This window comes from Epinephelus fuscoguttatus, linkage group LG20, assembly GCF_011397635.1.
Source record: "Epinephelus fuscoguttatus linkage group LG20, E.fuscoguttatus.final_Chr_v1".
In the NCBI taxonomy this organism is placed as follows: domain Eukaryota; kingdom Metazoa; phylum Chordata; class Actinopteri; order Perciformes; family Serranidae; genus Epinephelus; species Epinephelus fuscoguttatus.
Window position 1 is genome coordinate 10,495,976 of NC_064771.1, and position 24,037 is coordinate 10,520,012.

A 24,037-nucleotide genomic window follows, 5' to 3' on the forward strand; every position below is an offset into this window, starting at 1 on the left:
AGTGTACATTCGCACAAAGGTGGAAACTCTCATTGTTTCCACATTGAGATTAGACTGTTCAGCAAATAAAGCTTGGAGGCACATCTAACAAATCACTGTAATGACCTCTAATCAGCAGCACACTGGAGGCACGCGTAAGAGCAGACAAGAACAAACCCTCTTAAAACTCCATCTGCACACCCTTTCAAAGGAATATTTCAAATCCCAAAATGACCATCTACATATCAATTACACAGTCCATGTTATGGTAAATTCATGAAGAAAACTTCAATTCTCGTGCAGGCCTCAATGGTGAACAAAGAATTCAAAAATTGAGAAATACTTGATGAATTATGTCATAGAGGTCCACATTTAACAACATCAAAATCATATCAAAACATCTGTTTACAAAGTCTCACACAACTTGTGCAGTATCATCCAAGTCTCATTTATCTAGTCGTATGCTCAGTACTTCCCACACAGCAAGACCTTTCCAACAGGAATTTGAACATCAAGTGAAACTCATCTATGCTCTCTCACAGTCAGACTACACTGACAAAAACAATAATTTTACCTCACTGAACATGGAAGCTGCTGGTCTACCTCTGCCTTGATCAGTTAGTTTGATTGTGTTATTGTGTTACTTTGCTGAATCAAAACTATGCCAAAGTCACACAATAAGACAAACAAACTGATGGGTCGAGGCAGTGGTAGACCAGAAGCTCCTGTGTTTAGCGAGGTAAAATTGCTGTTTTTGTCAATGAAGTCTGGCTTTGAACAGAGCATAGATTACATCTTACTCTCCATACACTTTCATGTCGGAAATGGCTTTCTGTGGGAAGTACTGAGGATACAACTGGATAAATGAGGCTTGGATTATACTGCACAAGTTATGTCAGACTTTGTAAAAGAATGTTTCATAAAGTTTTGCTGTTGTTAAACACGGACCCTTATGACTTTAATTCATTGAGAATTTTCTCCATTTTTAGATTCTTCATTCACCATAGAAGCATGTAAGAAAAACAAACTCTTCTTCACATGTCAACATAACATGGGCTGAGTAACTAATATACAAGCAGTCATTTGGAGGTGAAGTATTCCTTTAAATAATACATCAACATGTCAACATGTCATATGAAACTGATTTGAGTTATATGGGGACAGGGTTTCTGTCAGCAGTATAATGAAAATAAAGTAGCTTTAAGTTGTTTTAAGTTACCTGACTGCGAGCTTTTCTGAAGAGGAAACAAAGTAAACACTGGAGAGGAAACACCAGTAACGCAACAGTCATTCCTACGGCAACCACCTCCACGTTAACCAGCAGCTGTGCGGAGATTGGTCCACTTGTGGCAAAGACACACAAATCAATTTAATCCTGCCAACTCTTCAGAACGTATTGACAGGCTGGTTTATATCTGGAAAATCTCAAATTTAATACGATGTAATGACTGAAACAATAACAAAAAGAACATAAAATACAACACCACATTGTATTATTGATATTATATTACCTTAACCAGTATTTCATTTTTAATAAATTAGTAATTAAAAGGACTGTATCTTTATTGAAATGGGGAAAAAACACACACACACAAAAAAAATAACACTAAAAAAATGCAGTAATTTCACAATTTCTACATTATCTGACTATTGCTGCAGTATTTTTTTCATTATCATGAAATGATTTGGGCCTATAACCCACCCTACCTGTGCCCCTCTGTGCCAACAGCTCCATACCACAGAGCCCCCAGTGCCAGGTAGAGGTGCAACATGAGAGCACTGCATGTAACCCTCTGACCCCTGGTGAAACGGCTGTGAGCAGGGTGTTGCCACAGCGACAGCCACAGGTGGTGCTCAACCATCCCAAACGTCAGCTGGGAGGTGAAGACCCGTCGGAACAGAGAAAGTTCCTCTGGACCTGGGGAGTTGTCAGAAAAACACACCTCACAGCTAATTCATTAACAACAAAAAGTGGATGTGCATGAAGTACGCTGACAGTTGAAAGTAAGTGTATGAACTTACATGATGCAAGAACTTCCTTCTCCACTGAGCCGTTCTTGTGATTCTCCACAGAGAGCCAGTCCTCAAGCAGGAAGAAGAACATGTGGTCAGTCTGAGGGTCCCAAACCACCACATGCTGAACGTACCAGGATGGGTCCAGACCTACATTTACATATAAGATACTCATCTACATTTACATCCAGTCAGTCAGATTACTTACAGTATCAAGTCTCTTGCTCCACAACATAGTGCTATTCATCAATCTAGATTGTTTTGGTGTGAGTTGCTGAGCATTGGAGATATCAGCCGTAGAGGTGTCTGCCCTCGCTCGAATATAGTGGAACTAGATGGCACTCAGCTTGTGGTGCTCAAATCACCAAAAAAGTACATTTGAGAAACTCAACAGCAATGTCTCTTTCCAGAAATCATGACCTGGTTACTCAAGATAATCCACAGACCTTGTTGTGAGCAGTTCATGTAAAATCTTTTGTCTTTCTACCAAACTACAACCATATCATCACTTAGAAGGAAGAGTGCATCTACTCATGGATGAGAGGCTCGTGCTTGTGACACCACAAGATGTAGCTGACCTGTAATATAAGCTAGCTCAGTGGTGCTAGGTGAGCTAGCAGTAGATGCATGCTTCCTTCTGTATGGTGATATAGTTAGTGGGTGAATTTCACTGGAAAGAAAATAGTTCCTGCATGAAACTGCTCACAACAAGGTCTGTGGATTATCTTGAGTAACCAGGTAATGATATCTGGAAAGAGACATTGGTGTTGAGGTTTGTAAATGTATTTTTTTTGGTGCTTTGAGCACCACAAGCCAAGTGCCATTGAGTTCCCTTATATTGGAGAGAAGGCAGATATCTCTAGAGCTGATATCTCCAACAATTGGCAACTCACACCAAAACAATCTAAATTGATGGAGAGCACCACAGGTAAGAGGAAAAATATGTATTTTTGGTTTTATGGTGAACCGCCTCTTTAAATTTTTATCTTTATTTGGAAAAATTAACCAAAGATTTGGGATTGACTCAAAATGTTACTCTAAAAATGTCCTACATTAATTGATTTTATTTGGTATTGATCCCATAGGAGATTATATGGTAAAAAAAAAAAAGAGATCAAACAAAACCAATTATTTATTTATATATTCCCATGCACCTGTGTTATCATGCCAGATTCGAATTTTCCAAACTTCTCCCAGGTTTTCATCCGTCTCCAGGTGAAACTGGTCCAGACTACCACGCTGAAATGCTCCATCCCTCTGCAGATGGCGAGAGCCACTCTTGTTCACTCCATACAGGCTGATGCCAACATGTGCTGTGGTACCTGATGGGCGCATTAATCATTTCCATCATATATAATTTCATAAATTCAAACACGAAAATGCTTTCATTACTTTTACTTATATTTTTGTCTTCATTTTTCATTTCTACATGGTATTGACTTGTCCTTGGCTGACCTGCTCCCCGCCTCCAGCCGGTCTTGACCAGCACTCTGTAGTGGTACAGCCCTGGTCTGCCACACAGAGGGACCTGGCTCAGTCTTAAGCTCTCCAAATGGTCCAGTTTATGGGCAATGAGTCCCACCAGCAGGTGAATCAGAACCAGGACAGCACACACGATCCCCACCACCATGTTACGCATGGGACCGCCTGGCTGCACAGATAAGACACAGATGAAGGCAGAGGGGTAAAAGCCTGTTGATGACTATCCTCTCACTAATCCTGACTTTGCATTTGGGGAATTCAGAATATACGCACAAAATAACAGATGTAATTCTTTGTGTTCTCACATACCGGTGGCAACAGAACAACGACCCCAGGGTGAACAAACAAACTGGCCCCAAACATGGTGAGGTGCTGGGTGAGACAGTGTGCTGCATGGAGTGTGCTGCCCTCCAGTGGCTGTAGTCCCTCACTGCTCCAACGCCTCTCCTTCACACTGTAGTACTGGCACAGAGAGCTGAACACACACACCGACACATGGACAGGACCGCCGTCGACCAAAGACGAGGTCAGGTTGACAGAGAGAGGTTTATCTGTCCCGTCCAAACTGTCGAGGAAGAAAATTCAGTCATTCTTCTTTACTCAGCTAAATGAGCAGTCGGACAGAGCACTGAGTTACAGAAAAGAGCGTGACTCACAGTGGAGACAGAAATATGGTTTCCTCTGTGGAGGTGGTCGGAGCAGAGAGGGTGAGAGCCCACTCTCTCACTAGGGAATCCTGGGATGCATTAGTCCCTGGCACCGTAGAACTCACTTCTATCTTGACATGTCCCAGACTCACTGGAGTAGCTCCTAGATATGCATAATGCAGTTTGAAAACAGCCTTCCTAATTTATAATTCATGCATGAACTCACAGATATACAGTAAGGTTAATTAATAATCATGTAGGTGCTGCATGATCGACATTAAAGATAGTTCCCTCTCATTACTTAACAGATGATTTTAGACATCCTGAAATGTCATGTGTATACCACATCTTCCAAGAAACTGTCACAGCCACTGACATTCAGTCATGAAAATGTATTCATACATGAATGTAAAGTCTGTTGGTTATTACCTTGTTTAAGATGATGTACGGGACTGCACTAAAATATTTTAAACTCAACTGTCAACCTAATTGCCAGAAGAAAATGTTGGAATGTAAGTTTCTGCAAACCACAAATACATTTGTACATTTCATACATGTCATATCAATTATTCTAACATGACATAGTATATGAGTTGACTGTATTATCGGGAGGCGGAGGGGATGGTGGATGGTTTGACAAAGTGAGACACCTGCCAAGCTGCAGACCACTGTTTGAGACCAACAAACAACACATCCGATTGTGATTTAGAGTCATTGCTGTGTTTGTAGTGGCTTTTTAGGCGCCAAGCGTGAGTGCTTTGTAGCAACCCACTACTGCTTTTCCACCCATGATAGTGCCATGAAAAGAGGCTGTTTTTTTACAGAAACCTCACTGCGTTTCCTGCTGGCATAGCGGCACTATCATTATTGAAGCAACACTGCTTTTCTAGCCAGGATAGTGCTAAGAAAAACAGTCGTTATTTACAGAAACATTGTTGTATTTCCTGCTGGGAACAAAAAGGGGTGTTTTTACAAAGACATTCCTGCTTTTCCTGCCAGGACTGTTTGTGCCCCCAAAACCAGGTGTTTTTTAACCAAAACATGATCCATTCCTAATTCTTGTTATGTTTATTAAAAAGACAGTTTACAAGCTGATATATTTTTATTCTAAATTGATTCTTAAAATGTATGACATTTACTGCCCTCCAGTGGTAGTAAGTTTCCGTTGTGACCAGCTATTTTTGTTTTCTTTAAATTAAACTAAAAGCAACAGTGATCCATTAAAAATAATGTATCATATGACAGTATGAAAACTGGTAACTCATGATGATGAGCTACAGGGAACAACACCAGGCTCACCTCACATCAAAGTTTTTTAGTGAGTTTCAGCTTATTGTTTAGCAGTCCAGCCAGCAACTTGACTGTTTTGGTTCACTCTCAACACTTTCATTGCATTGTTTTTGGCTGCATTAGGCAGCTGTTTCAGGGAAAAGGTAAAGAAAAAATAGACTAAACACTAGCTGCGCAGCAACAAACAGCAGACAGACACAGTTACTGACTAGTTGGTGAACGTAGCAAAGCATTTAGCATCTTGAAGCGCCAGATATTTTTTAGTTAAGAGAGACCAAAAACAGAGCTAAAAGAATACTGGATAATAGAAATACCGTGACATATGCTAAAATCACAAAAACAAAAGAACAACCAAAACAAAAAATGAAACAAAAAGAAAAACAGAGAAATTCTGCTGATAGTAGTTTTGACAAATGAAGCAGCAGCATTCATTGGCCACTTGGGGGCAGTAGAACACACACTGACACAAGTCATTGATTTGTTAAAAGGATAGTGCACCCAAAAATGAAAATTCAGCCATTATCTACTCACCTATATGCCGACGGAGGCCCTGATGAAGTTTTAGAGTCCTCACATCCCTTGCGGAGATCGACGGGGGGAGCGGCTAGCACACCTAATGGCTGATGGCGCCCCAGACTAATGTCCAAGAGCACAAAATTGAAACCACAAAATATCTCCAACATGCTCATCCGTAGTGATCCAAGTGTGCTGCAGCCCCGCCATAAAAAGTTGTTTGGAAAAACATCATATGAACTCTGTTTTTAGCCTCACTGTAGCCTGTAGCTCTGACTGCTTCTCTGTGCTCTGCACTCATGTGTGCACGCTCAGGGTGATCGGTGATGCACGGTCTCTGAAGAGCAGCAGTCTCGTCAGTACTGATGTCCAGATTCTCAAGTGCAGGCATCGCCAATTCCCAGTCTGAGCAGCAAAGACTTTCCTCATTGATTGGCATTGCTTTGCATTTGAAACAACTACCACCACCAGGTTTCCAGTGCTCGACTCCGGTATTCTGTGGCTGGCTGAGGGTTAGGCTCCTGAGCTGCAGCGGCTGCTTCGTCCAGTAGCCTGAGTTCCATCCGTATACTCGGGTTCAAACAAATACGACTCAACAAAGAAACGCTGTTCCTCCTCAATTTCAAAGTCTTCAGACATGTTGGGCTGTCCTTTGCTAAAAGACCATAGTGCAAATTATCTTTTAGCTACTGTGGTTACGTTGTCTCCCCCTGCGGTGCACGTACGTGTCACGTGATGTAAACACGGGTAAGCAAAGCTCATGCTTTCGCTGGTCTCGCGTAGACACGCACACGTGAGTGCGGAGCACAGAGAAACAGTTAGAGCTACAGTGAGGCTAAAAACAGAGTTCAAATGATGTTTTTCGAAACAACTTTTTATGTCGGGGCTTGGATCACTACAGATAAGCACGTTGGAGATAATTTGTGGTTTCTTGGACATTAGTCTGGGGCACCGTCAGCCATTAGGTGTGCTAGCTGCTCCCCCCGCCGATCTCCGCAAGGGATGTGAGGACTCTAAAACTTCACTTGAGCCTCCGTCGGCATATGGGTGAGTAGATAATGGCTGAATTTTCATTTTTGGGTGCACTATCCCTTTAAGTCAAATGTGTCAGGCAGTGGGTGCCTAGTTACACAGCAAGAAGACAACTGAGCAACTTTTGCATTCATTTGAAGCTGTGAATGTTATGTCCAGTATTCACTGTCCTTTGAGCTCTTTTTTTCTTTTCCACCAACTCCTGAAATATCTGGATCTTTGTGAGATGCTTCACTTTATATACCCTCTAATTAGCTGCTAACTTTGTCTGCCTGGTGTTTGGGGCTGGACAGGTAGTGTGCTGTGGGTTATTAAAACATCCTTCTGCTACCACTGGAAACAAGGATTTTGAGAGAGGCAAAACTTAACCAAACCAGTAAAGTTATGGGGCATAAAACCAAATAATAGACACAACGGCAGACAGTAATGCCTTAGTTTTCTACAACCCCCCCCCCAAGAACTTCGGTCATGAGCAGTGGTGTGCATGGGGGGGTGGGGGTGGAAAAACGCTCGCTAAAGTGCCCTCCTGGGAACCAAAATGCGCGCTAAAGTGCCCTGCTGGGAGCCAAAACGCACCCTAAAGTGCCCTTTTTTTTCTTTTTGCGCCTGCCCTTCAAAAAGTCTGTGCACGCCACTGGTCATGAGTTATTAGAAAGATACAATTACAAAGACATTCTACATATGCATTTTAAATAGATACAACTTGGCTTTGTACTAGGGATGGGTACCGAGTTCGGTACTTTTATTGGTACCGACCGAATTCGGCCGGTAATCCCGAGTATCGATTCACGTAAAATCAAACGGTACCACATTTCGGTACCTGAACGCATCCTGGGGACTTCGAGAGTGGAGGAGTGACGTTTTCGCTGCCTATCGTGAACGCAGCATTGTACGCACGAGAGCGTGATCACGTCAGTAGCAACTATCAATAAAGCAGCATGGCTGAGAGAAAGAAGTTGAAGATGTGGCTCCATATCTCAAAGTTTGATGTAGACTACGCTCGCTGCAGTATTTGCGACACAAGGCCAGCTACGGAAATATCTCAAACCTGAGGAAGCACCTGGTCAAGCACAAGGTGTTTTTAAAGGCTGACGACTCCACAGTATTTGATAGCCTGAAAGTTAAGGCTACTTCTCCCGGCGTTAGCACACCTGCAGCTAGCGGCTCGTTGTCATCTGCAGCCAGCATCGGGGCAGAAGAAGTGGGATTAACGTTCGATGATGACGACGGTGATTAAGCAGGGCATCAGCTACATCGGTTCCAGGTAATTAATAAGCTTAGTGTTTAAGATGATTGGGCTTTGTTCTGGTCATTCTAACGTTAGCTTCGCATTTTAACTTGCCTTAGTTATTATCATCTCGGTTCCTCGTATTCTCTAAATTTAACGTTACACTCCCCCACACATATTTTTCCCAGAGGGGAAAGAGGAGGAATAGGAGGTAGTAGGAGTGGGTTCATTTTGTGCAATAAAAAGAACTGCTGCATAGTCAATTATATAGGCTACCTTTTGATATTATGTTACAGTGTTAGATGTTGTTTTATCCTGTTTGATATTGAGAAATAAATGTTAGTTTTGACAAAAAAAAAAAATTCTAAATGAAATATCCTTTATTACCACACATACATGCAAAAAAAGTACTGAAAACAGGTACCGTTGCGTACCGGTATCGATTCCCAGGTACCGGGTATCGGTACCGTATCGGTTCAAATGTGAAAGGTACCCATCCCTACTTTGTACTCAACAAAGAGGGTCCAGAAGTGCATAGCAAAATAAAAATATAAGCCATTAAGGTCAAATGGTTATTGAAAAGTTTAAAATCTGGAAAAAAAAACAGAACAGGTCCAGAAAAAGAAAGTACTGTACCTGGGTCCAAGCTGAAGTTGAAGACTATATATAAACCTGCGTTTTCATCCAGTCCATCCACAGCTTTGACTGTGAGGTTCAACCGTCCTTCACTGGGGAGCATCACAGTAAGACATGTCCCATTCCCAGCTTCACCTACCCTCCCATCTCCACCCCCAGTGTCCTGTCCCACAGGGTATTTGTTGGGCAGAGTAACCCGTATGGCCTGTTCAGGGTCTAGATCCTGGATGGGTATGGGTTGGCCCTGAGGTGTGGTGAGCTCCATGGCCACCAGAGCAGTGGAGATTGGAGGGTCGGCTGCAGTTAGCAACGGGTTGGATCCCAACTCTGCATCCATATCAAACAGCAGCTGCACCACCTCAGACTTCTGACTCTTCAGGTGAGCAGTGAGGGAGGTGGGGATATGAAACTGACATGAGCGAGAACTCTTGGATTCGTCAACTGACTGAGAGGGAATGATCTGGTTTTGGTTGGACTGGTGAGTGCAGAGGAGGTCGGAAGGGTCTCCGTGGTAACCAACTGTGCTGACATAATCGGTGGAGAGCGAAAGGGGCATCTCTCCACGAACACGTGAATGCATCAGAGAGAGCATTAGGGCCCTTGCGTGACCCAGCGCTGACAGGGCGATTGCGGAAGCTGACTGCAGAGTGCTTGAGTAGACTGGGTGAGAACTGGAAGCAGACTCAGATACAGCTGCCAGGGTGCTACCTAAAAACACAGAGAATATCGAATATTCATCCATTTGATAAAGTTCACCATCAGCACATGACTGTTTCACACAGGAGATGGTGGTTGATCAGCACCTATGATATTAAGGATGTTCTGTCCTGTTTCCACAGCTGACAGAACACCAGGACTCATCTGTTCCTCCATGACATGGATCATCTTCCCCACAGCTTCCAGAACCTTCTCCTGGCACTTTTCACATAACAATTCACTTGGAACAGCCTCGGGAAAACAAAGAAAATTAAGACTTGAAAGATTTGAAAAAGAGGCAAATTTTGACAATTATGATTACGCTTTTTTGTTGTTGTCTTTTTGGTCTGGTTGTGTGGCTGTGTTTGCATGACTTATTGTGTGCAGAATCTCTCAGTGTTTGAGATGCTACAACTGTCTCATATGAAGCATTTCCATGGTTACTGATTCCATGTTAAATATTTTTGGGCTGTGAGTAATGAGGAAACAAATTAGGCAGTCGCTTACAGTGGACTGTGACAGTGCTGAGCTGATCTGATCAACATCAAGCAAGGAGGACACAGGGAGAGAAGCCAGGGCTTGGGTCACATTTTCCCGAATCTCCCTCCTGTCCATGAGCTCCCTGGCAGTCCGTCCAGACTCCATCTGTGGACAGTTGGGAGAAACTGATAGTCCATATTCAGAACAAATCGGAATCTTTTAAGATTTTGTGCTAATGATCTTCAGTTATTCTGTTACAATTATTCAGAATCAGTTTAAAGTGTCATTTCATCCACTGGCAATCGAGATATGATACTGATGGGGTGCCCAGTAGGTCACCTGGTAGTGTGGGTGCCCACCACATGCCAAGGTGCACCGTGGCAACCCAGGTTCAGTTCCAACTTGCAGCCCTTTGCTTCAAGTCGTTCTCTCTCTCCGTCTTTTACTCTTAAGCTGTCCTATCAAATAAAGCCAAAGTCAGAAAAAGAGATATCTGATACTGACCTGATTGAGTTGGCTGGTGAGGGCAATGGAATAAGGAATAATCTCTTGAGGGTTGCCATGTTGGACCAAAGCCCACAGCTCTGTCTGGCTTTTGTTTCTGAGCCACTGTCTGGCAACTTCGTCCCTTACAGGAGTTTCAACTGCCAGCGTTCTGTAGAAGGGAGCAATCAGGAAAAGATATGACAAAGACATCAGGCACTAAATGACTTTTCTAACCTTTAAAGCTATATTATGCAGGAATTGCCAGTTACTGTCTGTTAACGGCATCACCTTCACTGGTGAAAGCCTACTCCAGATTAACACTTGTTTTGAAATGAGCTTTCTCTGCTTAGCGTTTCACCTTGCTTTACTTGCTTTTTTTTTTTTTTGCACTGTGTATCTTTCTCTTGGATGTTGTTTGCCTACGGTCTGGCACCTGGTCACTAACTCACCTGCCTGCTGTGTCCAGAGATGTCTTGACCAGAGCAAAATAAGAAGAAGAAAATCAGAAAATACAGGCAGAGGGAAGGGTCTCTGCAGATAGATACAGCAGCAGTTCATAAATGATGAGAGGGATTACTTTTGTACAAGTCTACTCATTGTTTTTTAGGCAAATCCTGCACAGTTAACCTTTATCTAAATTATAAATTGTGGTAGAAGGTGTTGCACATAACAACAAACAGAATTGTGATGTTTATTTTGCTACATCAAATCCTGTTAGCTTACCTGTTCAGAGCAATGACCTTTGCCCCTACATGGTCCTCTACCAGCAATGTAACTGTGATAACTGATGTGCTTCTTTCTTGCCCAGGACTTCCCACGGGAACCACGCTGCCAAATGTTGAACGAGTACCCCTAGGGTACATGAAAGATAAAGACCTCAAGTTTGACAGGAAGCAAATTCAAACCCTATGTCTTAAAGGTCTACTGTGTAGGATTTAATGGCAAAGCCAGTGTTTGGCTTGTCCATTCTGGGCTACTGTAGAAACAACATGGTGGACTCTATTGCAAACAAACATACATTAACATACATGTAATGATCACACTTGCTTGCCTATTAGTAGCTGTAAGTTGAGGCCTGTATTCACCTGTACAGAGTGAGCAGTGGGCACTTTGTACCAGTGGGCTGGCATGGTGCTACTTGGAAGGTATAGATCAGCTGAGAGGCCCTGCTATCATCATATTTCCACCCTGCCAAAAGACAAATTACTATCAAGAGACTTGTCAAATCAAAAGTGCCTGCTGGTTTTTCACCATTGAAATTGACACAACTATCTATGCAAACTAAATTTAGTAGCACTTCTACTGAGACCACATTGTTACCTGAGCAGTTGAAGGTGACCACCGTCTCCATCAGATGTATATCTGACTCTGGACTGAGATCACACAGACCTCCGTGTGGCGGATTGTTAGGTAGTATCGTCAGGCCTGCGCTGCCCCACTGCCCTCTGTTGGGCTGGGATACATTAAGAGTGAAGGTATACCTGTGTACTGGCTGCAGGACACCTGAACGCACCACCAAGTTAGGAGCATGTCTCCCTGTAGAGGTGGCAACTTTGTCAAGGTCAAGGGTCCTGCCAGTCTGGTCCTCAGCACTCCATTTGTACTGTGAGAAGACACATACATGAATCACACTAATTCTGAATGTCATATTGTCTGAATATATATTTATATTTCTTGGTTGCAAATAACAAACCGTTGTACTGTTCATTTATCCACCTAATTAAGCATGGCTGAGATTGAATATAGATTAAACTGTCCAGTCGCTAATTCATTCTCTAAGCAGATGAACATCAAAATTAAAAAGATAATGGTTAACGGCTGAGACTGCAGCAGTCGAAGCTCAGTGTGATGACTTTTTCTTTCCATTTGTACTGTCGGGACATTTCATGGGCCTCTTTTTTAAATGTTTTGCCCTACGCTATGATTTTGACCTTTACTTTCAATATCTGCATTTTCTTTGAGACCAATATTTAACAGTCACAAACACTGGTGAAATTTAACTTACTTTAAAAATGACTTTACATGTAACCTTAAAGTATATCCGAATCATTACCTGAGCACTGTCATCACACTGTCCACATTGTCCTGAGAGGATGATGGGGCTGCTGTAACTAATGTGGTGAGGGGAGGACAGGACAGAGCAGGAAACACACTCCACAATCACAGGAAGCACAGGAGCTTCACACACTGTCACCTAAAGATAAGAGACAGAGGTATATGTGTAAGTGTCTTGTTCGACTAAATTTTTGCCCATGGTAAGTTCTTCCATAATTGCCCAAGTCTCCATACCTATTCGTATTTGCAAGAGATATTTGATGTAATTTCATATAACTTTTCTCAACTGAACTGCAGATACAAGAAAAAGACAGTAAAAGTGTATTTTAAAGTGATAAAGCATGCTTTTGTGTTAGATTATGCGTAATACTCACTGTCTGGTTGACAGAGGCAGGTGTCCTCCCTGCTATGTGCACAGTGAGGGTGAAAATGTAAACTGTGCCCGGGTGCAACTGAGTGCTGAGTACAGTCATTTTCCTGCTGTTACTCCCCTCAGGCGGTTTTACAAAATGAGACTCTGTGGAGTTCTGAAAATACAAACATCCAGGTGTTAGTATCACCTACGTAGAGCTCAAGTGGGGAGATTACTGTGTATCAAAAAAAAAAAAAATCTTAAAAATCTTACACTTCCTTATCCAACTCATAATAATTACACAAAAGCTGCTGTAACATCAAGAGGACTTTACCACTGTCATGAAGGTCCAATGGTACTGCAGTGCATCATCGACTCCTGGTTCTACATCAGGGTCTTGAGATTCAGATCCGTCCAGGACGAGGTCACTGAGGCTGGGCCACAGTCTGTGTGATCCTCCCTTAATGACAGCTACCAGTGGAGAGTGGACCACTGTAACACTAGTTTTTTGTTGGACAAGTAGAGGAGTTCCCTCAAGTGAAATGGTGAATACCAAGCAATGCTGTCCTATATCGAGAGTATGCTTCGGGAGTAAGAGAAGAGGTGAAGATGCATCTTCCTGATTTCTAGGACTAACTTTGTCATCAGGGAAGTTGGTACAATCTGACTCTTTGAGTATCTCCCATAGGTATGTGGCTTTGTAGGCAGAGCAGTTAATGTCCACGCTTGCTTCAAAGAAACTTGGTCTAGACCTGAAGATCGTAGACTGGCTCTGGACAAGAGAAGCTTGGGGGGTTGAACATTGGAGCTCCTCCACCTCCACGTGTAGCTGTGTAGACACTTGGCTGACACTGTTGAGAACTTTGACCATCACACTATATTTCCCAGGAGTATGATAAGTATGATTGACTGTGCTTAAATCTGTCGTCAGTGCCTCAGTTGAGTCTCCAAAGTCCCAGTGGAATCTGGGATTGCTCCCTCTAATCACTTTTGCAGAAAACCTGACAGCATGTCCAATGAATATGCGTCCTGAATGACAGACAAGCTTGACTTTCTTCACAGGCCACTGAACCGTGGCAGTATCATTTACCGTCTTGGAGCAGATTCCATTGGTGGCGAGCACACTAACAGACAATGAACCACTCTCTGGTGGGGTAAAGAGCACTTCTTGTCCCATGAGCCATGTGGGCTCAAACCCCTTCAACTGAAACATCCAAGTGCATTTGACTGGAAGTCCACTTTCAACTTCTGCCTTGAACTGGATCGCTTTCAGAGCCTCTAGAGTAGCCAAACAACAATGCACAAGTCGCAAACCTTGAATATGCTCAGTAACCAGAATGTCTGAAGACACCTCGACGCTACCGACCTGGTTCCAAGCCTTCACTGTAACTAGATGCGTCCCTGCTGGAAGGCTTGATGTGGTGAACCGCCCTTCCAGAATACCCTGACTATGAATCCAGTCTTTGTTCCTAAATGTTATAACAAAGCTTACATTGCTTCCTTTGGAGATTGTTGGAATAAAGGTAACTGCTTCCTTGGTGCAAACAGATGACTTGGAAATGTTCAGCATTAGACCTTTGATTGCGTCCTCAGCTGTGACACTGTGTGAAACCATCTGCCAATTTATCCCATTGGAGACATTCAAAGACACCTGATAGATGCCTGCACTTGGAAAAGTGTAGATACAGGTCTGATTAGTAGCACTAAAAGGCATAGCACCTCTAACTTTCCAGTTCCAGTGCAGATCACTACCCCTCTGAATACGCCCATGGAGGTAAACGGCAGCACTTGTGGTGACATAAAATGGATGCTTCTTTCCTTCAATTTCAAAGTCCACCTCTTGGACCTCCTCCTGAACATTAAACTCTGTGGTGACATTGCTGTGGCTGAGCACATTCTGAACTGAAACTTTGACAAGACAATGTCCAACACTTGTAAAAGTGTGGAGAAAAAAGGGCATGTGTGTTTGTAGGGGTGAAAGATCAGATACCACATACCAAAGGTACTGTAAGTCTGACCCAGTAACCACGGACACAGAGATATTCACTAATTTCCCTGATGCCACAATGTTTGATTGTGTTGTAATGTGTGCACCTGTTACACGCTGTACTGCCTCTAAAGAAATTATGCTTTTGGCCTCGCCCAACTTGTTCAAAGCTCTTAGCTGAACTGAAATCCTGCCGGGAGCTTCAGCTACAATATGAAAAAGCTCTCCATCACCAGTAATTTGCTGGTTTATTTTGCTCTGTGACACAAGCCAGTGATAAGTGACATTGGAGCCCTTGGTGATTGAAGCAATAAACATCAGTTCCTCTTGCGTCGGTACATATTTCGTGTTTGTCATGTTTTGACATGCAATCTGAAGACCCTCTATTCTTTCAAAGACCTCAATTAAAATAGCTGCCTCCTTTCTACTCACCAAGTTCTGTGCTATAACTCTCACTTGATACACTCCTGCTTTCAGGAAAGCAAACCTAAACTGATAAGTCCCCTGTTTGGTTGAGGTCATACCATCCACAGTCCAGTAATAGCTGGTGCTACTGATGGCACTGCTAATTGCTGAGATAAGAGTTTCTTCTCCTACTACAGCATACGGCTGATTTGTATGAAGTGAAAGGTCTGAAATAGACGGTAAAACGTTAACTTTAAGGGTCACAGAATCACGGCTAACAGCATTAAATGCTGTGGCAGTGACTGTGAACTGACCTGTCGAGGTAAACATGTGTGACACGTTTAGCTTCTGCTCCACCAAGGATCCATCTCCAAAATCCCACAGCACCGAAACATTACTGCCAGTGCAATTAGCAACCCAAAATGATGCTAACGTATTGATTGTCAGTGTGCCACTTTGGCTATCATGTGCCACAGACAGCTTACTTACAGGGTTCTGAATGGTGATACGAGCGCTGGCTGTTTTGTTGTTGACTTTGTTACTTGCTGTTACTGATACCTCTTCAACACCTTCCTCTTTAAAGATAAAACACTTGCGAGTGTTTTCTGTCACAGCAGTGAGACCAGAGGGGTTGATAAACCACTTAAATTGGTAACCTTTCATCTGCACAGGGGAAACTAACACCCTGAGGCATACCTCTTCTCCTACTGCCACTACTTCCTGTGATGACTGCACTGTCATGTTGGTTATTGGGGCTTCAACACAGATAGTCGTATTAAATGATACAGATGTAATAGAACTAAACACAGTCAGAATTACATGAAAAACTCCTTGGCTATGAAATTTGTGCATGGCCATTGACTGCCCCCTCACTTCAGTCAGAGGTGAACCATCTCCAAACAGCCAATGGAAAGTCAAACTGGATATGTTCCCACTCACCAGAGCAGTAAATGGTATGTCTTTTCCACTCATGACACATTCTGTAGGGAGAACTCTACTAACAGTCAACTTATAGACCTCTACACTCATAGACTGATGAGCTTGGCTGACAGAATTCCAGACAGTTAGATTGACTGTATAGATCCCTGGTGACTTATAGATGTGGGAGATGGTACCATCTGTGAGGTTTCCCTGAAGGGCCCCATCACCAAAATCAAATTTCCACATGAGACTCGTACCAGTGGCCACTGTAGCTCTGAAAACTGTAGCAGAGCCAAGTTCACTGGGTCCATCATAGCTGGCCATCAATCCGGAGATTTTCTCCATAACTTCCACCATGAGCCAGGCAGTCAGGACTGTAAGAGTGTTGTTGGCACACACTGTGACATTATAAACTCCTGCAGATGTAAAAGTGTGGTTGACTTTATGGTGGACACCTTGGACTGCTTCAGAGCCATCTCCAAAGTCCCATGTGTAGATGATAGCATAGGTGGAGGGCTCTGCAGAAGCTTCCAGAAGGAAAGCCTGTTTGACGAGGGGCACCGGAAGGGAAGAGGAAATGAGGAGGTGATTTAATTGTGGGCGGACACTTATCTTCATGGATGCTTCAGTGTTGTCATATTGGTTGGAGACTTGGACATGAAGTGTGTAGTCATCTGCATAAAACAAAGATGCAGTGAAAATGATTTTACCTTGATGGACTGAATAATAAGAACAAAGTACATTTTCTACCAGTTTCATTCTTGTCACCAAATGTCACCAAAATATCGGATGTTCCAATTCTACGTTAAGTGGGCTTTTAAGAACCCAACTTTAATTTTAGGGACAAATACACACAGAACATAAACTAGATGGAAATTCAGAGAGTTCAGACCTCCCCAAATCCAAATGTCCTATCTTGCAATGTTAAAAAAAGGGAAAACAACTTGTGTCCACCCTGTGATATGCATTTTATCTAACTTTAATGGGCTCTTTCTTGGCCCATGCTACACCCTTGCAGCAAGCTTCTCAAAAACCAGGCCAGTATGTTTTTTGTAATCCTGCTGACAAACAAACAAACCAACCGAAGACATAACCTCCTTAGCGGGGTGAAAAAGGTCTGCAAATGATACATGGGTGTCTGTCAAAATAGCAACAAAAAGACAGTACCAGCCAACCCAAAATATTAGCAAAAGGTTAATTTGATGCTCTTGTAACTTGCTGTATCTTTAAAGCAGTAATTAACTTGCATTAATTGACTTTTAGGTCACTTGAGGAGGCAGGAGAAATAAGATGTAAAAACAAAACTGTCATATAATCACCTCATAAAGTTAATACAGTGATTTTGTTAACACATTACACATCCAGCAGACACGAAACAAAATAAGCATGAATTTGTTTCTGTTCACCCAATTAAGTCCAAAGTTCAAGCTTCTCTGGTTTCTTTTGCACCAACTCCTTAGGGGAAATAAATGGCTGCTAAATGCTCAGCTATGTTTGCTATTGCTATTGCTATTGTTATTTTGTCTGTTGTTTGGTGCTAGGCATGTAGCATGCAGTGGGTTTTCCCCTCTCACTTTACGTATGGTCATTTAATTTTATGTTGTGTGTAAAAATATTGGTAAATGCAGCTTCAATAGTTTTTGAGAGTGTGTTTACCTGGGATGGAAAAGGTATAGTTCACTGAGTCCTGGACATACACTTGCTTCCCTCCTCCCTTCATAAGCCCTTCCATGGTGTGACAGGGAGCAGACTGGCTATGGAACACCTTGCTACTGCCATCCCCAAAATCCCATCTACACGATATATACCACATGGAAATTTAGAATAAACACACAAAACATTACTTCAGAAATACATTTCAAGAGGTAGTGTTTATTTTAAAGTCAGGGGAATAAAGCATGCCATCCCAGTGGTTGTCTATGAGTATTTCTGAGGGCTATTTGTGAAAATGTAATACCTTACCTGAAAGTGACAGGCATTGAGATATCCACTTTGACCCTGAGGGTGTAGAGGTGTGTAGCACCCACAGCTATGACCTCCCTGACTAACAGGAACTCTGGCTCAGCCATTGGGGTCATTTCATCAGCAGACAGGAGGATTTCTTGACTCTGAGTGCTCACAGGGTTGGAGGCTGTCACCTAACAGAAAATAACTGGTTACTTAAAAAGAAAGTAACTGAAAAATGTAACATTACAGAGAGAAATAATGTATCTTACCTTGAGCTTATACTCAGCAGGTTTCTTGAACACCACACTATAAGATTCTCCCTCATGGGCAAACTTCTCCAGGTCGTCAATCACCCACATGAATTTTACTGAGGAACCGCTCTCCACTTTGGCTCTAAATGACTAGAATGTAAAAACAAACATGAAAAAGATACCAATATCAGAAAATTTATATTCAAACTACAGTTTAATGTGTCCACATTCCTCTGATGGAATGTGAACGGATGGACTAAGAGTCAACATCCACTCTAGCAGCTTTGAAGCTGGAAGAGCAATCAGTGCTTTGAGCTGAATTCTACGATGACAGCGTTAAATTGCTGATGTTTATGAGGCAAGGTGGAGCCTGGTTAAAGCCAGAGGCTGAAACATGTTGGTGTCACAATAAAGTGGTTGTTTGAAGACCTACTACAAATGTTGTTGGAGTTTTGACCTCTTCACTGTTAACCACATTCACCATTTTTGATTAGCGTGTTAGCATGCTAACACTTGCTAATTATAACTAAGCCAACACGATCAGTAGACTAAATCTTGGCATTGTACATTTCTGCAAACCATGGATATGTAATATTTGTACATTTTTATGTAGTGAATACAGTTACCTTTTTTTTTTAACCTTATAACAACACTGTGGTCAACATGTGGTTATGTTTAGGCACAAAAAACAATTTGCTATGATTAGGAAAACTTTTGTTGTCTGCTGGTCTCAAATAGTGGTCTGCAGCTTGGCAGCCATCTCGCCTAGGTGTCATATACATGAAATAATTACTGTCACTTTAACAATGTTGATATTATATGTATGAAATGTACAAATGTAGCGTATTCATGGTTTGCAGAAACATACAAAGGCAACATTTTCTTCTGGTGACTGGGCTGAAGTAATCACCAAGTACAGCAGAACCTGATGGGAATGTCTTTAGTTTTGAGGCATTTGTCCATAAACCAAAGTACTGGATATATGGAAATTTTGACCAGATGATGGCGCTACACAGAAAGTAAGGGGATCACCAACGTTTTTATATATATTACCCTGTTGGGAATATATATGCGAATGTCTGTACCAAATTTCACAGAAATCCATCCAATAATTATCAAGACATTTCACTGGATACTACACATATCAGCCTCTTGGTGCCACTAGAGAAATAATGATGCATCCTCTGGGAACCATGAATGTCCGTACTCAATGTTTTGCCAGTCCATCAAGAAGATGTGGATTATTTCAAATGATAATTGATAAATTTGATTTCCTAGTGTCAATAGGTGAAAAGTCTCCAAAATCATTAAGGTTCATCTTCTGAGGGCCTTGAATGTCTGTACAGAATTCAAATGGCAATCAGTCCAGTAGTTAAGTCATTTCAGTTTGAACCAAAGTGGTAGACTGATCGGTTGGCTTGCCATCTCTATAGCTATGCTCCTAACATGTCCAATAAAAATATTTGATTAAATAAGGGGAATGTGTTTGCTCTAAATTCATCTTTGCAGTCTCACCTGTGGAGTGTCTACAAGAGTTCTCCGGCATCCATGTGGCTCAACACTAAGCCCTGTGACTGCTTCATAGCCAAAAACCCTCACACTCACACTCCGAGAGCTTACTGCATCCATCACGCTGATGTTCAGTGTTTGAACTCCCACTGAGGGCAACACCAGGGTCACAGAGGAGAACCAGGCATCACTGGACTGTCTCTTACAGCCAAGCACAGACTGAGCCATCTCTCTGGGGCAAGATGGAAAAAAGGGGACCCCAGTCTGAAGAACTGGGGCTGACCATGAGCTGCTGGCTTTCTCCCCAGACAGGACCTTGACAACAATTAGTGTTGGGACGTTGACTTGGACATGAATCTGGTTCTTTTCATCTGGCACGGGGTGGATGACGTTAAGTCCAAATTTAGATCTCAGACTCTGAGTTGTCAGGGCCCAAATATCTGGAGCTGTGGTTGTCTCTCTGTTGGTGAAGCCAAAGTTATAATCATGCTCAGTACCTCTGTGTAAATTGTCCACATACAGCATCCTCAGATTACACACCACTCCGTCCACCCACTGGCCTCCCTGGGGTAGAGAAGTGACGCCTCCCTCCCACCAGCCTCCCCACTCCGTCCTCCTAAGGGACATGTAAGTCTGGCGCCACGGAGAGTTTAGAGAAGCTTCACTGTTCAGGCAATGGAGGAATGTTCCAGGGTCGCGAGTGTGTTGTATAGCCACAATATCATCAGGGTACACCATGATCGCTTGATCTGGAAGAAGCAACTGACAACAAAAAAAAAAAGCAGGAAATAGTGTAAGGAGTCTATTTTTGATATTGTAATCAAACACCAAAGGTCCATAACTGCTGTAGGTCAACTCACACTTATAGTTTTTAAATCAGAGCTCGGGTTAACGCTCAGAGGCAGGTCAGCCACCAGGTGGTAGAAGGGTGGTATTGCAAGGTATCTGGGCGGTAAGGTAAAGCCACGGCCTTCTGCTGCAGAGTCATAGGGGCTGCAGGGACTGGTGGTGGGCACACAGGTCTCCAGCAGGTGGCACCAGTACTGGCCCATGCTGCAGCCCCCTGTGGTGTTACACAGAGGTACCGCTGAGCAGCACGTGAATGGATTAAGGAGAGAGCTGCAGCCTGAGGAGCAAAAAGGAGATTATTACCCACAGCATCAAACAAACAGAAGCTCTCAGAAAACCCTAAGAGTAAGTAAGTAAGTAACTGTTGTACTGTACCTGGAGGAACCAGGTGATGGTTGGGGTTGCAGTAGGGTCGGAGGATCTGGACACGGGCCTGAGAGGACACTGGACTGGGCTGGACTACCAGCTCTACTGATTCCAGCTGACCTGCATGACTGAACCACATCCCTGGGAACAGCTGCATCTGTGGGTGTCAACGCAGCACCAGAATATACATCCAAGAAACCAAAGTTTTAAATTTAGATAAGTACTCAAGAACAGGGAGGTTGCACCATATTGATGTACTTTTTGTGTCATAGACCATTGAAGTTTATCATGTTACATTACATTGTGTTATGTTACATCACATTACGTCATGTTATGCTACTTAACGTGACAAACATACTCATTGTAACCCAAACCATGATCTTTTCCTACACCTAGCTGCCTAAAGCTAATGAACTGTCAGTGAAACGTTGGATTTGCACCTTCTGGCCTACTGGTAGGTGCAGTTTGCCCTGTCTGAAGCTTGATAATAGCAATAATGACAACTGATAACGGCCATTAAATGGACTGATAGCATTTGAAAAGGGTTCTGCAGTCACTGTTTTTGATAACTGATTCCTAATCTTTTTAGTTTCTTTCGTGTTATAACCAAGCAATACCACCCTGTACCTGCTTATTAAAGGTTTATTATGTCACGTAATAATACTAATACTGTACAAATACTTTTTTAAATACTTCCTGAAGTAAAGTTGTCTAGCATTCACAGAAAAGAGTAATTATTCTGTGCTGCAGATGTTTGTCTTTTTGTTTCCTTTCTTGTTAATCATTTACCAACCCTTCCAGGTTCAGCTTGCAGCCTTTCAGGTAGGGAACCAAAGATTTAGACTGACACTTTACTGACCTCCACTGGGAGTTGTCCGATGTCTGGGACCTTGGGAAAGGGGTGTATCTGGGTCTGAGCATAGATGCCGGTCATGAGCACCAATCCAGTCAGGTAACTGTCCTCAGATGGTAAAGAAACTGCATGAAGAGAGAATAACCAAAATCACTGAAGTGTATTTTATATGAATGTGTGCCTCTGGTGTTCTGTAACGAAACAGCAGTCTTACCAGTTACTTCTTTTCCACAGAAGAAAAGGTATCGTCCAGCACACTGAGCCTTCCTCCATCGTCCCTGTGTCCCTAAGGCCATCTGAGTACACCCCCTCTGACTCTCACTGCCTCCAGTCCACCATGCAGGACTCACTGGCTCCACAACCCCCACCTGGTCAGACCCTTCTACCCCTGATCCCTTCAGCCACACCCACACAGTGGTTGTCCTAAACCAACACAAACGCAAAGAAAAAATGGTATATAAATACATATGTAAATATAGACACACGAGAAGAGATAATTGTTTGTAGCACTCACAGTGGGAAAGCATAATGGATGAAGTTCTGCAGCTCCAGGCTGTCAGCAGATGCCAGATCTCCTCCCTCGGTCTCTCTGCATGAGTCCTGTGCCTCAGGCCATGACAATGTCATCTCAGAGAGCCAATAGCATCGCCGGCTGGCCAGGTGGATCTGACCACCATTTGGACAAGGAATGTCCTCTGGAAGGCAAAACACACGCTGAACTGATGGCATGCAAGAGGAGTCATCTCTCACTGACGGACAGTTGTCAAAGAATCAAAGAATAAAATGAACAACAGTTTGGTGAGATAAGCATGCTAGCTAATTTAATTTAAGTTCCCCACTTGTTTTTTTTGTAAGGGTGTCAATTTGCACTCATAATTAAACCTGTTGAGATAATAAGTCCCATGATGAGACGAGCAGGTTTAGCTCATTATGAAGAGTCACATGAGTTTAACAGTCAGTCACAACAGATGTTACACAACAGATGTTTCACATTTTGCAGATTTTATTTGATTACACTCACATTTCACCTGCAGGGTTTGATTTCAAGATGTTATCATTGTGATGCACGATCACCTGTTGCTCTAATTAGGAAATTTGAGCCCAGACACCCTGCTTGATTATTGGAACACTGGAGAACCCAGTGTGTACGATGAATTTTACTGAAATGCTAAATTTTGTGCAAATAAAAGTGTAAAATAATGTATAATTTAAGTTCTTGAGGTGATTCCCAATGTGAGGGAACACTCAAAGGGGTCCCAGGATAAATCTCAGGGGTCATGTGATGATGACAGAGAGAAAGAAAGGATCTTGCAATGGAGAAATCACTCTTGTGATGTCCTGCAAATGAGGCGAGCAAACCCAAACTTTTCCAAAACAAAACATCACAGTCTTTAGTTTTTATCTTACTACAATACAACACAAAGCTCCTCACCTCCAGCTGCAGTGATCAAAACCACACAAATAATCCACAGTCCCTGCCTCTGTGGCACCAGTGCACCTGTCATCTTGTAGAGCACATCACATCCTCCTGAAGAGAAAAGAGTCTCTGGTTCATCACCACAGCAGCACTGTAGAAGTCATTGGCCTCGCATCACTGCATTAAGTGTTTAGATTCTTCTTCTTGTTTACTCCTGCCATCGCCACAAGTCTCTCCGCTCATCCTCAGTGCTCTTGTACAAGTTGAAAGTTTTAGTCTTCCTCTCAGCCCCTCTTCCACGCTCTCATCTCCCTCCACTGACACCCCCCTCCCCTCATCCTGCACACACACCATGAGTTATGGTGGTGTCATTGTTTTAAAGGGCTCTTCTCCACTCTCTCTGAGCGCCTGGGTGACTTCTACTTTGTCTCTCGGCAACAGCCACAGAAGCAGAGTGGACAGAGGAGGCCAGCGCTGCTCATTACCATGTTGTAAAACCCCGGGCACTCAATAGAAACAGTGAGACTCACTCAGGCGGGACGCAGCTGAGGGTCCTGACAGAAACAAGCCTGAGAGGCCAAAGAGGCAGTGTAGTGTCAGTGCTGTTTGGCTACAAATTGTTGCTTTTGATATGCTTTTGGAA

At 42.9% G+C, this 24,037-nt stretch overlaps 1 protein-coding gene across 1 annotated transcript in view; it reads right to left on the reverse strand.

Annotated features, from left to right (window-relative positions):
- The window catches only part of pkd1b (polycystic kidney disease 1b), a 36,185-nt gene extending 12,703 nt beyond the window's left edge, over positions 1–23,482 (reverse strand). The window contains exons 1-26 of the mRNA XM_049564342.1: positions 23,410–23,482; positions 22,492–22,672; positions 22,192–22,400; positions 21,984–22,102; positions 21,134–21,281; positions 20,770–21,035; positions 19,916–20,671; positions 18,419–18,550; positions 18,165–18,310; positions 17,859–17,995; positions 13,224–16,876; positions 12,536–12,676; positions 11,803–12,085; positions 11,568–11,670; positions 11,206–11,334; positions 10,501–10,651; positions 10,024–10,161; positions 9,624–9,768; positions 8,821–9,528; positions 4,131–4,284; positions 3,784–3,949; positions 3,448–3,643; positions 3,147–3,314; positions 2,002–2,142; positions 1,687–1,897; positions 1,199–1,322 (exon numbers count right to left, since the gene is read on the reverse strand). Coding sequence (XP_049420299.1) covers positions 1,199–1,322; positions 1,687–1,897; positions 2,002–2,142; positions 3,147–3,314; positions 3,448–3,643; positions 3,784–3,949; positions 4,131–4,284; positions 8,821–9,528; positions 9,624–9,768; positions 10,024–10,161; positions 10,501–10,651; positions 11,206–11,334; positions 11,568–11,670; positions 11,803–12,085; positions 12,536–12,676; positions 13,224–16,876; positions 17,859–17,995; positions 18,165–18,310; positions 18,419–18,550; positions 19,916–20,671; positions 20,770–21,035; positions 21,134–21,281; positions 21,984–22,102; positions 22,192–22,400; positions 22,492–22,672; positions 23,410–23,482 — 8,778 coding nt within the window. The remainder of the gene's footprint in view (positions 1–1,198; positions 1,323–1,686; positions 1,898–2,001; positions 2,143–3,146; positions 3,315–3,447; positions 3,644–3,783; positions 3,950–4,130; positions 4,285–8,820; positions 9,529–9,623; positions 9,769–10,023; positions 10,162–10,500; positions 10,652–11,205; positions 11,335–11,567; positions 11,671–11,802; positions 12,086–12,535; positions 12,677–13,223; positions 16,877–17,858; positions 17,996–18,164; positions 18,311–18,418; positions 18,551–19,915; positions 20,672–20,769; positions 21,036–21,133; positions 21,282–21,983; positions 22,103–22,191; positions 22,401–22,491; positions 22,673–23,409) is intronic.
- Positions 23,483–24,037: the final 555 nt, after the last annotated feature.